The 14,265-nt window shown below is 41.5% G+C and overlaps 2 protein-coding genes across 4 annotated transcripts in view; both read left to right on the top strand.

The window, feature by feature from the left end:
• Window positions 1-14,265, top strand: part of RIOK3 (RIO kinase 3) — a 910,199-nt gene that overhangs the window by 166,082 nt on the left and 729,852 nt on the right. The window lies entirely within an intron of this gene.
• The window catches only part of LAMA3 (laminin subunit alpha 3), a 126,720-nt gene that overhangs the window by 48,012 nt on the left and 64,443 nt on the right, over window positions 1-14,265 (top strand). For all 3 annotated transcript variants that reach the window (XM_083451495.1, XM_083451496.1, XM_083451494.1), the window contains 12 exons: window positions 3,221-3,350; window positions 4,165-4,307; window positions 5,814-5,914; window positions 6,001-6,154; window positions 6,834-6,994; window positions 7,695-7,803; window positions 9,856-9,953; window positions 10,637-10,808; window positions 11,356-11,482; window positions 11,576-11,715; window positions 13,358-13,473; window positions 13,757-13,968. In XM_083451495.1, coding sequence (XP_083307621.1) covers window positions 3,221-3,350; window positions 4,165-4,307; window positions 5,814-5,914; window positions 6,001-6,154; window positions 6,834-6,994; window positions 7,695-7,803; window positions 9,856-9,953; window positions 10,637-10,808; window positions 11,356-11,482; window positions 11,576-11,715; window positions 13,358-13,473; window positions 13,757-13,968 — 1,663 coding nt within the window. The remainder of the gene's footprint in view (window positions 1-3,220; window positions 3,351-4,164; window positions 4,308-5,813; window positions 5,915-6,000; window positions 6,155-6,833; window positions 6,995-7,694; window positions 7,804-9,855; window positions 9,954-10,636; window positions 10,809-11,355; window positions 11,483-11,575; window positions 11,716-13,357; window positions 13,474-13,756; window positions 13,969-14,265) is intronic.

Raw genomic sequence — 14,265 nt, 5'->3', positions numbered from 1 at the left:
CAGCAGTTTATTATTTTTATTTATTTGTTGCATTTATAGCTCAACTTTGTCTCCATGGGGCTCCAGGTGGCTGACATAGTTCATTTAATCCTCACAACAACCCAGTAAAGTAGGTTAGGCTGAGGGGTTGTGACTGGCCACCAAGGTCACCCAGTGAGCTTCATGGCCAAGTGGAGAATTGAACCCTAGTCTCCCAGGTCCTAGTCCAACACTCTAACCACTACACCAACACTGGCTCCAGTCTGCCATGTGATTCCTTCCAGTCACTTGGAGATATATCCACACCAGGGGCAGATGCTTCCAGGAAATCCACTGTAGTTGTAGAAACTCCCCATGTGATTGAGATGACCCATGTAGCAAGTTTTCCTAGATGCAAAAGCTGGAGTTGTGAGGCAGAAGGGAATATTTTTAGACTTGCCCTAAGCTTGTTACAATTGAGTAGGAACATAGGAAGCTGCCTTATACTATCAGGCCAGTATGTTGGCTGGATGAGGTAACTGTTAGGTGGATTTGTAGTTCGTTGACTGGCCGAACCCAAAGAGTGCTCACTCATGTTCCTTATTATCATGGGAAAAGGTAACAAGTTGGGTGCCACAGGGTTCTCTCCTGGACCCATCGTTGTTCAATTATAAATGACTTAGATGATGGAATTCAGGGGATGATACCAAACTGGGAAGGGTAGCTAATGCTGCCGAAGACAGAATCAAGATTCCAGATGACATTAACAGATTGGAGAACTGGACCCAAACTAACAAAATGAATTTCAGTAGGGACAAATGTCAGATTCGATACTTAGGCTGGAAGAACCACCTGCAGAAATATAAGATGGGGGACACCTGACTTGCCAGTGATACATGTGAAAAGGATCTAGGGGTCTTAGTGGACCACAAGCTTAACATCAGTCAAAAGTGTGATGTAGCAGCAGCAAAAAAGAGCTAATGCTATTCCAGGCTGCATCAACAGAAGTATAGTGTTCCAATCAAGGGAAGTCATAGTACCACTCTTATTCTGCTTTGGTCAAACCATACCAGGAGTGCTGTGTCCAATTCTGTGCACCACAATATAAGGATATTGACAAGCTAGAACGTGTAGAGGAGAGTAACCAAGATGATTAAGGGTCTAGAAACCAAGCCTTATGAGGAACAGTTGAGGGAGTTGGGCATTTTTAGCCTGGAGAAGAGGAGGCTGAGAGGAGATATGATAGCCATCTTCAAATATCTAAGGGGCTGTGACATGGAAGATGGAGCAAACTTGTTTTCTCCTGCTCTGGAAGGTAGGACCTGAATCAATAGTTTTAAGTTACAAGAAACAAGATTCTGAATAAACATCAGGAATAACTTTCTGGCAGTAAAAGCTGTTCAACAGTGAACCAGACTTGCCTGGAAGGTGTTGGACTCTCCTTCCTTGGAGGTTTTTAAGCAGAAGTTGAATGGCCACCTGTCATGCTTTAGCTGAGATTCCTACATTGCAGGGGTTGGAGTAGATGACCCTCAAGGTCCCTTCCAACTCTACAATTTTATGATTCTGTGATTCTCAATTTGTGAGCATTACAGAAAAAAATGGAGGAATGTATTCAGTAAGTGCTGTCTTGGCATCTTTTTGGAGAATATGTTTTATTTCATCAACTGATGCTTGTTCATCCTTGGGGACGCGTTCAGAGAGATTGTTGGAGTAGCATGATATATAATGGATTCCTTCTGGTTAATCTTCATTCATTTGTATGCCTTACTCCTCTTAATCTAGGGTTTTCCCTTAGGGTTATTCTTTCAAATTCTGTTAACCGTGTCAGAATTTTACAAGGGTAAAATATAAATTTATGAACTACAACTTCTCCATTGCCATTTCCCTCCTCTGCTTTTCCTAGCCTTCAAAAACAGAACATGCTCTTAAGAAACCTGGATCAGCCCCCAGAAAATGCCTAGTTAAGATGATCCAGAGAAGAACATTTTTGGCTTTTTTAATACTAATTTTAGATAGTAGAGCAGCTCAGCATTTCCTCTTTTGTTCCCGTTAAGTCAACTTCATTTTTGAAGCTTTTGTTAGAGGAGGAAGGGAAGCAATGCTGACATCCCCACACCAAACCTCTCTCCTCCTTCTCCTTGCTGCAGTGATTCTGTAGTTGGTGATCACTGATGAAAAACCAATAGGAGATGCATAGAAAAGGGGTGAGGAAGAATAATCAAACCAAATAAGTTAAATAATGCATAGAACTCTAGGCATATGCCAAATGAACTTCAGTCATCTGGTTTCAAACCTTTCCATTGCATTGTTGACATCCAGTTGGATTCTCTAGGTAGTAGTTACTTACTGGTTTCAAACCTTTCCATTGCATTGTTGACATCCAGTTGGATTCTCTAGGTAGTAGTTACTTGGCAACCCTAAAGTTAATACATGGAAAACCTTCATCTCAAATGCCAAGTTAAAATAGATTGGAGAAGTGCAAGGTACATCACCCATGATTTAACATTAGCACACATCTTTTAACACAGTTCTTATCCTTAAGCCATGCCACATGGACACCACAGTACTATGCCAGCTTAACAGAGCAATGATATACATGTCTTCTCAGAAACACAGGAGCAGACGATACAGGTAAGTGTGTATAAGAGTGCGGATGTAAAAATGCGGACCATAGTACAGCCAACTTGTTATCCTTCCAGATTCATCAGGACATCATTCACAGTGAGGATCAGTAAGAAGACCTGTGCTTTAGACCTGTGTTTCATCCAAACCCACCATAATTTTTTTGATTGCCGTGTTACATTTGCTAAATGTTTCTAGACATTTTCTGCCTTTTGGGTGGTAGTATTAAAATAATATGCTTTCCTGTCCTCTTCTTTGCTTCTTTTTTCCCCAGCCAGAGGTGGTAGTACCTGTCACTGTGGCTTCTCCTAAGCTCTTCCACCTAGCACTGCACTATGTCACCTTGGTTTCAAAAAGCTGTAGAGGGAGGATCTCAATTGCTGAGGGGAAACATTTTGGCCCTAATAACACTTGTAAGTGAATTACGTTTCTTGCTAGGTTTGCCTGTCTTTCTCTTCCTTATGCCAGAAAATGCTTTTCCTTCCGCATAAATGTCTCTGTCCATATGCGTGGTACTTGTTATTCTTATTTCCCCCCCTGTAGGAATTGTGTATTTTGCTTGCACAACTTCTGAAGATTTATCCTTTTGGTACTTTATGGCTTTTTCCTCCTTGTTTATTAACCTCCCATTTTACAGAATGAAGTAAGGATAACTTTGAACGTGGAGAAATCAAACCTCCGTTTATTTCGTGTTATATTGAGGTATATTAATCCTGGAACTGCTGCGGTATCTGGCCACATAATTGCTTATTCTCGGCTTCGTAAAGGTAGGTAGAGCAAAATGGCAGCAGAACTCAGCAGGTAGTTGCAAAGTGTCTTCATGCACTGAATTCAGTTGAACTCAAAGCTTCTTTTATGCCATGCCCACCCGCCCACCCTACATGGGTTTTTTTAAAAAAATCTAAAATCTGGCTCTCCGGAAAACCCAATCAGGTAGCGGCATGTAAATAATAGTCATTATTATTATGAAAGCCTACAGTGGCAGGGATATTTAGAGAAGGACCTCTGGTGCTAGACTTAAAAACAGGTACCTGTAAGTTCCTTTTAAAAAAAAAATAAGCCAACGTTCATTGAAAATGTTAACTTATTAATAGCTTGCTTGCCACTTTTAGTTCTTCTGACAGATATTTCCCAGGGTGGTTTCATGGAGGGCAGCCTGTAAAAGAATGTGGATCGCATATATCGTGGGATTTGGCTGGATCTCAATTTCATACCTCATATAGTCTATTGCAGTGCATTGCAGTAATATGTCTGTCACACACTTGGAGCCTCTTCACACATAATCTTTAGCTGGCCACCCAAGGTTCCCCCCCCCAAAAAAAGCGTAAATCTAAAAAATGTAAAAACAACAGCAGAGTCATGGGGTAACCTTTAATGGATTTATTATGGCATAAGCCTTCGTGAGCTACAGTCCCTTTTATCAGACACATAAAGTGTTGTCTTGAGTTGGGCAGGCAGGGGGATGCACCTGCTCTTTCAGTTTGCTGCCTATCTCATTTTAATTAATAAAAATGTTGGTTTCTGAGTCATCAGGGAGTGTGTTTTTTAAATTATTATTATTATTTTCTTGTTTGCTGGCAGGGACTCCTCAGAGCAAAGGTGTGGTCTTCTCGCCCAGCAAAGAACCTGCTTTTGTCACTGTCCCAGGGAAGAGCTTTGCAGATGCATTTTCACTGGCTCCTGGAACCTGGATTTTTAAAATCATGGCAGAGGGAGTCCTTTTGGTAAGATGTTTGCTATAATTACGAGGGGGAAGAATGTTAGTGCGGTATAGTTCAGTCAAAACAGAGTTTTCATATATAGCAAAAAAAGGGGGAAAGGGAGGGTGAAAGGCTGTCATAGATATTACGTTTTGCAACTTGTGTTCCTCTTCCCCTTACTTGCTTGGTTCTGAAAACCCCAGTTGGTGAAGTGGAGGTTACTGTCAGTTGGTTGTGCCTGGAGTCCTGAGGCAGAGCTCCTCTTAAGAGTTTAGGTGTGTTGTGTGAGGCTGGACTGTTTTGTGAGAAATGGTCCCCTTCTGTGCAGAGTGCCCTTTCTCTTCTCTGCCCCCCCATCAGACTTCCCCCTTTTGACCTCTCAGTGTGCACAACATGAGGTCAGACAAATATAGCCTCATGAACTGTGCCTAGTTATTGGAGTGGTGGTCTCTCTGTGCTAGGTTTGTATGCTGTGACTGGGTGCTGAAACACACCATATTCTGTGCCAGAGTGGGCAGAGGGACTGCTTTCAGTTCTATTGCCCAGGTCTGGGGTTAGTGTAAAATGATGCTGTCAGTAGCATGACTGTGGTCTGAGTGAGTATAGGATTTGGGACAAGTGTACCCCTCACATGTACAACTCTACCCTGTCCCCATCCCCCCCCCACTGGCATATAATTGCTGATGGAATGGTGCCACCAGCACACTGAAAGAGTTCCACTAGTCTTTCACCTCAGGTTCCCAGTGTTGGGATACTGCCAGGGAGACGGAGGCATCAGGCAGGCCCCCAGTTGTCTCTGGACAATCACTGGTCTCCCGTGGAACAGCATCAGTCAATTAGTGACACGAGCCTCAGAGACATTCCAAGACCCATGCACACCCTTTCAGCAGAGTCTCCACAACGAAAGGATGCAGACAGGAGAGCATATTTACAGCTTTATTCAACGTAGATCAGAACAAAGGAAAAACATGACTGCTTGCCTCCGTGTCCAGGAAAACAGCCAGAACAAAAGCTATATACAAAATGGAAGTTCCCAGCGAGTGCTGGAACTAAACAGGCATGTGACAGACAACAGCCTGTTCTCTTTTAAGGTGGAACAGAACTATCCTAACACCCAGATCTTGTTGGACTACAACTCCAACCATCACCAGCCAACATTTATAGATGATGGGAGTTGTAGTCCAACAGCACCTAGGACTGAAGGCTGAAGAATATCATACAAATCCATTGGACATGTGGCACCATAGATCAAGATCCACTATTGTTTCCTGGCTTCTGCCACTTCTTAAAATCCCTCAGCTAGAAGATCTTGAGTACAGGACTATGTCCTTGGGGAGCAATCCTATACACATTTACATAGGAATAAGTCAAAATAATTGGGGGCTTATATCTGAATACATGGGCTTGCATTGTTAATCTACTGTGGAAACAGGAGCCCACTCTGTTTGCAACTTATGCTGAAATTTTCACATAATCATTTTCTAAGTGCTTAATAAATACACTTATGTTAATATTGTTTTGTCCTGTTAGGATTACCTGGTGCTCTTGCCTAGCGACTACTATGAAGCCCCCATCCTGCAGTTACCAGTTACAGAGGCTTGCACTTATTCAGGACAGGCAGTGACAGATAAGTTAGTGCACCTATTATATTATTGAGACCATTGCCTTGGGTTGATTTATTTGATTTTAATGGTGTCTCTTCCTCCTTTTTAAAAAGTTGTTTACAGTATGAGCACCTGCCCCTGGACAGATTTTGCTGTGTGTTTGGTTCAGAAGTCAGAGTTTCCTTGAACAGAAGAGAGTACAGGAACGTAGCTTCCCAACAGCCAACAGCCAAACATCCCGTAATGTCTCATATCACTGGTCAAGAGGTAAGATGGCTCTGTTTGTGTGTAAATCTGCCATCATATGTGTCAATTCCGTACATTCTAGTTCCACATGGGTGGCGCTGTGGTCTAAACCACTGAGCCTTGGGCTTGCCAGTCGGAAGGTCGGCGGTTTGAATCCCCGCGACAGGGTGAGCTCCCGTTGCTCGGTCCCAGCTCCTGCCAACCTAGCAGTTCGAAAGCACGTCAAAGTGCAAGTAGATAAATAGGTACCGCTCCGTCGGGAAGGTAAACGGCGTTTCTGTGTGCTGCTCTGGTTTCACCAGAAGCGACTTAGTCATGCTGGCCACATGATCCGGAAAAACTGTCTGCAGACAAACATCGGCTCCCTCAGCCAGTAAAGCTAGATGAGCACCACAACCCCAGAGCCGTTCGCTGCTGGACTTAACTGTCAGGGGTCCTTTACCTTTAGTTCCATGCATCCCTTCTAGTATTACTGTGTGACTTACCCATGGGGCAATCATTCTGGGGGGCAGGGTAAGGAAGGCTTTTTCTGTAGCAAAGGCTTTGGCGGGTTTGGGATTCGGCGTTCAGGAATTATGTAGCTCTCCTTTTGCTTTCTTGAAACTCTTGCATGCTTGAGAAAAGTGTTTCCTGGGAAATGGATGGCATCCCCTGCGATCCTTATTTTGGTAGTAGTCAAATGTGGTTCGAATTTTCTTAGGTGGATCTGCAGATAAGGCTGACAGTTCCCCAAGTTGGCCGCTACGTCGTAGTCCTTGAGTATGCCAATGAACATGATCGAGTATATGTCGGCAATGTGAAGATTGACACCCCCGGGAATGTGATGGAGGCAAAAATCAATATATATAGCTGCAAATACAGGTGGGGAAATGTGGAAACTTAGTTATCCATTTGGGTTGAATATCTGTTTTGTCTTTCTTTTTACACTTGCTTACATATGCTTACTGTGTACTCATTCTGAATACTGTTCTAAAATAAATGGGAATTGAGTAGGGGAAGCGCCATAGCTTGGCAACAGGGCATGTGCTTTGCAGGTTCCTGGTGTCTCCTGGCAGAACTGGGAAAGACTGTTGCCTAAAACCCTAGAGGGCTGCTGCCAGTCCGTGTTGACAATACTGAGCTGGATAGAACAGTGGTCTGATTCATTAGAAGGCAAATTTCTATGTTCTTGTGCTCTACGCTTGATCTAATGACAATGATATTATAGCGTATGGACTGGGCGGCGTGTGTCTCCATCTAAAGAAAACAGAATAATCTGAGGGAGTCAAATACTGATGTAAATAGATTTTAAAATAATTTTCGTTGCATTAATCCACAGAGAGAACTTAATACTTTAATTCCAAACATAATTCCCTGTTTTGGATTGTATTGATTATCCCAGATCATTCCTTATTTTCCAATCAACATGATTTAAAATAGCCAGATATAAATGGTACAATCCTGATAAATAACTCACTGTTTCTTGGCTTTGGAGGAAATAAGCAAACGGTAGAAGAAGAATACTCTTTTGGGGTGGAAGAGTTCCAGTATGGTTTTTAACTACTTTTGAAATCTATTCCAGCTTTCTATGCCGCAGTGCCGTGCTTGATGAAATGCACCGAGTTGCAGTTTATGACCTTCTGGCTGATGCAAACTTCCATCTCAGGGCTTCAGCAATAGATTTTCTCCTAGTAAGTTTCAGTTCTGTGATCTTTTTCCTGCCAGGTGGGCTACTCTGGGGTCTCTAATAAGGGATCTCTTGCCACCTGGATCCGTTGTGAGTCCCTGCCAGGGGAAAAAGTGGGATATAAATAAATAAATAACAATGACCACAACAAAAATCCATTATTATCAATGTCCTGCCAGCCGCTGTGATGCAGGCTTTCACATATTTTGGTTTCAAATGATCACATGATTGTGCGGTTCCATAATACCCCCCACAAAAAAATTGTGTGTATGTGTCTTTTTCAACCCTTCCCAACTGCAAAGCAAAGGGACTGGCTGTGAAGATAGGTTTTTGAGTAAATGGGTTTAAAAGTTTCATTATAAGATCTTTGCTGCCACCTTTTGGATACTTAAATATTTCCTCACTTATCCCTTTGTGCCTTCTTGCTTTCAAAACAATGCATTGGCTAGCATGCATATGGAGAACGCTGGGATAAAAACCAGAACAGAATGCGGCTCCTTGGTGGTTGCATTCAGAGGGAGTTGAACTTCTGCTTGTTGCAAGGTACTGTGGACATTCATACTGAATACTCCTTTAAAAATTAAATAGTGGCTGAATAGGGGAAGGGCCATAGCTCAGTAACAGAGCCCATGCTTTGCATTCAAAAGGTTCCAGGTCCCTGGCTTCTCCAGGCAGAGCTGGGAAATATTCCTGACTGTAACCCTATAGAGTCACTGCCAATCAGAGTTGACAATACTAAGTTAGATGGAACAAGGGCCTGACAGATTTATATGTTCCTGTTGGTGAAGTTACTCAGAATTGGAAAGGAAATGCACTCAGATCCTGTTGGCCAGGGGATTCCCCCACCCCACCCCCTTTTAAAAAATTTCTCTGGAGTTAATTTCTTGGCTCACTGGTTAGTCAGTGAGATTGTTTTGCTGTTCTGTTTCTTGAATCATTATTAGACATTTGGTTCATTTATTATTTGTTTGTTTTTAACCCTTTCTGCACTTCTGTTTCATATGATATCTCTCACAGCTTTACGAAGCTAGAAGCAATGTATAGAAAGTCCCTTAATGAAATCCAACTAAATAACAGAACGGAAAAAATCGTGGAATAAAATGGCAGCACAATAACTGAAATATGAGCAGACAGTACAAAACACAGGGCAATAGCCGTTTATTCTCAGGAATTCTCAAAGGCTTTTTTAAAAAGAAAATATTTTACCTGCCTCTGAGAAAGCGGCAAACAAAGTTCCACAGGATCTCTCAGTTCCACAGGACTGGGGCTGTTACTATTCTCAAGGGAGGCTAATTTAAGTTCACCATAAGATGGATTCTGGAGCTATCAGAAGAGGTCAGCTTTTGCATGCATTTATTCAGCTTGTCATTATGAGAGCCTATGCAGGATACATGGATAGGATACATGGCCTTCTAATAGTTACACATTGTGTGTTTTCAGACTTTTTTCTGAATTCATCAGTATTAGAACTGTGCTTCTTCAAAAATGAGTTGAGGTTTTCAGTGTGCCAAATTATGGGATACAGTCCACATTTTGTAGTTGCACAGGAATACTATCAGCTTTGAATAAATGGAGTTGGAATGAATAATCTTACTGTGGTTGAACAGCAAAAGTAGGCTGAATGCTTATTTTTTGCTTCTATTCTTAGTAAAGACCAATGAGCAGTTGCTGTGTGACTCACTGTCAAAAGCGTACACTTCTAATCCCATATAATGGTAGAGTAGCAGCTCTTGGCCAACCACACTGTCCTCATGGCTTCTCACAAATCCTTCTAATGAAGGCAAGAGATTGTAGAAGGCCCTGTGGTCATGGAAAGGGGTTTTCAGCTCTCTGTCCTCCCTTTCCTTGGCAGGGTCCTGCAGCTTACAAGCCTTCCATTCACAGGTCTCCACACACTGCACTGCCTCTTTGCTAAACCAAACTGAACTGCTTCCTTCCTTTCTTTAACAGCACAAATGGTGTGCTGTTTTCACATATTGTAGCTGCCTTATTCACATGCTCCTCTTAGCTGGAAGAAGAAAATAACAGAACCTTCATTGTCGTCTTTGTTTCCTAGCATAAAGTTTGCCTTATTCCTCTGGAAGATTTTTCTATAGAGTACTTGGAACCTAAAGTATATTGCATTGCCACTTCTGGCCATTCAGCTGATCCAAGGTAAACTGCTTCCTTCCCTTTTGCTTCCATCAAGAGAAGGCTTAAGGTTCTCTCTGACCTGGGAATAACTGCAGTACCCATCATACAGCAAGGCTGCTGCCACTCTGTGTATTCTGAAATAAGAATAATTTGATCTCAGTTGTGCTTTCTTCTTAGCAGAGATATGCAAGGCTTTGCCCAGAGCTGTGCACACACTCTTGAGAAATTTGGCTTGTCTGAATTATTTTAGCTTCTTTGCAAACTCTGACAAATGTTCCATCTCAGGACATTTAAAACAGTCACACACCAGCATTTTTAATTGTTATACCACAACAATGCGTGAATGTTGTGACCTGCGCAAGATAAAGGAGCCCAAAAGACATACTTTCTTCCGGGCTGTGCTCTTGCACAACAGCAGACGCCCCAAAACATGTATTTTGGAGCACTGTGTGAAATCGTGCCCCCCAAGTGTTTTTTGGGGTGAGATCTCTGCACGAAATCACGCCACCCAAAATGGCCACCATGCTCTCATGGGGAAAAGTGGGATGTCCCGGTTTTTCGGGACACTTACAGGGTATGTTGTAAATACAGTAATGTAAATGGCAGCAAGCAAATTGAAAATGAAATGTATAGGCTTCACATTTATTTGAACTCACTTTTCTGTGCATACATGTATATGTTCTGATTCTGTTTCCCCTTTAAAGTGCTTCATGCCTCCCCTCGCAATATGAAACGCCTCCTTCAGCCGTGGTCTTGGATGCTCTGAGGGATGGGCAGGTTGCAGAAGTGCAAAGAAATGGGATATACCAGGAGTCACTGAGTTCTCCTTTGCCATCTGCTCATACAGCTAATGGAGTAGCTTTGACTTCTTCACAGGTATTTAACATTTTGAATTAAATGTGGGTCACAGTCCAGCACAGACTTGGCTGTGTTTATGTCAATTGATTTGTAGAAGTTAATATCATCTGGCATGCAGCTGAACTCTTGCACAACTGTAGGAGTTTCTCTTAAATGATTTACAATACGTTAGCCTCTTACAGAGCTTTTGCTCTGACATTAAATTCCACTACAGGTCTGGACAAAAAGCTGGTGCAGAAAGAAAGAAGTAGTTCTTGAAGCCACTAGCTGTGCCTCTATTTTCCTGTAAGGACAGTCCTTACTGCAGCTTTCTAGGTCCAAGCAGCTATCTGAGAATTAGCAGGATGGGAATTCAAACAAGAGATTTCTAGGATTATTATTTTATTATTTTTTTTACAATCCTGTACATAAACTTAACCTTCTTTTTCATATAGGATACCTTCCCACACTTTCAGTTGTGCTAAGTTGAATAACCAGTAGCGTGCAAGGATGGTGCTTAGACATTGCCACACTTTGACTATAAATAGGATGAAGCTCAAAACACAAAACTTTTTTATGTTGACAGAACCAAATTACTCTGCATGGGAGAGTGCCGCATTTGGGCAGATACGTGTTTGTCATACAGTTTTACCAGCCGGAGGTCCCAACATTTCCTGTACACGTGACTGTAGATGGAGGACGACTCTGGTCAGGTGAGTTGGGTTTTGCATGGGTTTAGATATTTTTAGCACGTTTTGAGTTTTCACAGTTTTCATTTCATTTTATTTTCCATTTGTCTGTTTTAGGGTCTTATAATGCTTCATTTTGTCCACATATTGCTGGATGCCGAGGTTTGGTGATGGCAGAAAATCGAATTGAACTTGACATCCCTCAGCACGATATCTCAGTCACTGTGAAAATTCCTAATGGAAAAATGCTTGTGTTGGTAGGGTTTGTTATATTCAAGATAATTTAATTATTATTATTATTTAAAAAATATTAATTTAACTAACTAACTAAAGTTATATTGTCACCCAGTTCAGAAGTTCATTACAAAACAAATGCAAAAATTAAACTACAGTATAAAACAATGCAAACTATTAAAAACTAAAAATACATATAAAATACAGTTTTGCTTTGTTTTTTTAAACATAAGAGGACCAGGCCATACCATAAGACATACATTATTTAAATGGCCTGGGTGAATAAAAATATCTTTCCCTGGCATCAAAAACCCACAAAGATGGCATCAGACAAACTTCAAAGGGATGGTTGTTCTATAACTGGGATACCACTACCAAAAAGGCCATTTCCCTTGTGGTTACCTGCTTCACTTTGTTTGGCAAGGACACCTGGAACAGAACCTCTGAAAAAGAACTTAAGATTCTGATAAGTACTTATGGCAGAAGGCAATCTTTCAGCGAACATTGTCTCAACCTATTTATCTCTGTAAAGGTTAAACCAGTTCTTTAAATTAGGCTCAGAAACAGACTGGGAACCAGTGCGTTTGACAACATACAGATGTAATATGATCAAACTGCCCAGTCAATAAATCTGTAGCCCTATTCCAGACCAATGGTGATTTTCTAACTTTTTAAAAACACAGCTCCACATGCTACATACATTATAATAGTTTAAATGGGAAGTTACCCAAAGCATAGATAACAGTAGTATAGCTATTTTCACTGAGTCATGCAGGCAGCTGCTGCAGTTTTCTTTCAACCAGGGAAGATTCCTTTTATCTGGATAGAGACAGACAGATTACAATATTTTATGACTTAATAATTATAAAATGTTTTAGTGCTTATAACCACACATCCCCATGATGTATGCAGAATGAGCTGGTTGTTTAGAATTACAGTATTATTTTTAAAAAAAATACAATTATCCACCCTGTAGTAATTTCCAGTCTATAGCTATTGGTGTATGAAGGCCTGCTTTGAAGACTGTTTAGAAACAGCAGTTCAAAACATTGCCACCATGGCACCAAATGAGACAAGATGTTGGGTTGGGAACACATTTCACCAAATCTTTAAAGAGCTCCATTGGCTTCTGGTCTGTCTCTAAGCACAATTCAAAGTGCTGCTTCTCACCTTTAAAGCCCTCCACTGCTTGAGACCCCTGTATTTTGAGGGAATGTCTTTCTCCCCAGTCATCTGCTTCTAGTATATCAAGCTGTTCCTCAGGAGCTTTCAGGTGGCAATGGAGGAGAAGACTTTTTAGACTGTGACGTCCTGCTTGTGGAACTCTCTCCTGTGGGAGTCCCTCCTGGTCCCTACATTAACATCTTTTAGGCACCAGTGAAAAACCGCTTTATTTCTCCAGATTCTGTTGTGTTTTCTGTCTCTGCTGTGATATGTTTTATTTATTTCTCCTATTTTATTGTGTTTAATGGGCTGTTGCTAAGTTTCAGGTGGAGGGTGGTATGCAAAATAAAAATACTTTAAGGCCCTTGTTTTCTGGAGCTCCTATCAGTGCAGTGCAAGTACCGTTTGCATACACATTGTGTTGAAATGAATGGAAATTGGAAACAGTGCTTGGATACTTAAGATTAAACATACCATTTCATTTCTTTATCATTTTTAAAGGAACGTGTACTGGCTGTTCCAGCAGACAGCTACAGTTATAGACTTCTTCAGAAAGACACTGTGGACAAGTCATTTGATTTCATCTATCATTGTGGTGGGAACAGTTTTTACATCAAGTAAGTCAGCCTCATATTCCGCGACACCAAACACATCTGCTATTTATTATATGGGGGCCAGTTAGCTAGTTAATTTATTTTACTTACACTGTCTATGTAATGTTGCAGTGGGGAACCTGTAGTCCTCCAAAGGTTGTTGGTCTCCATCTCCCATCATCCCCAGCCAATGATCAAGAATGATTTGAGTTGTAGTTGAACAACATCTGGAGGGCCACAGGTTGCCACAGGTGGTGTTCATGGTGCTTTACAAATCAAAGTTTACTTTTTTCTTTTCTTTTAACAGCCCTGCCACTTCCTCAGAATTCTGTAGAACGTCTGCAAGGTCACTTGCAGCTGCCTACAATGATGGAGCACTGCCTTGTAATTGCCACAGAAATGGGGCCACCAGCCGCACTTGCGACCCTGTGGGAGGGCAGTGCAATTGCAGACAGCACATCATTGGCCGCCAGTGTAGCAGGTGTCAAACAGGCTATTATGGATTTCCCTTTTGCAAACGTAAGGATGTCTTTAATAACTGTTGGGAGAGGTCATGTGCTGCATTACACTTTTTTGGAATGTTGCCTAAAGAGTTTAAAGCTTCATTCTGTATTTCATTCCAGTTTTATTTCCCTTGTTTTTTTAAATGACCAAAGCAAATACTAATGCAGCTATTACATTTACACAAAAAGCCTTGGTTCCCTCTCCTTGTGGGTTTTTGAGAAATTATTATATTATATATGCTTGTACTATTGGTGTTCAGATGTTACTCTAAACTATGTTTTAGCAAGATGTAAACGAGCCTAGTATCCTCTT

Source organism: Podarcis tiliguerta (assembly GCF_965153285.1).
Source record: "Podarcis tiliguerta genome assembly, chromosome: 7".
Classification (NCBI taxonomy): domain Eukaryota; kingdom Metazoa; phylum Chordata; class Lepidosauria; order Squamata; family Lacertidae; genus Podarcis; species Podarcis tiliguerta.
The sequence above is the reverse complement of the archived record's forward strand: the minus strand, read 5'-3'. Positions and strand labels throughout refer to the sequence as shown.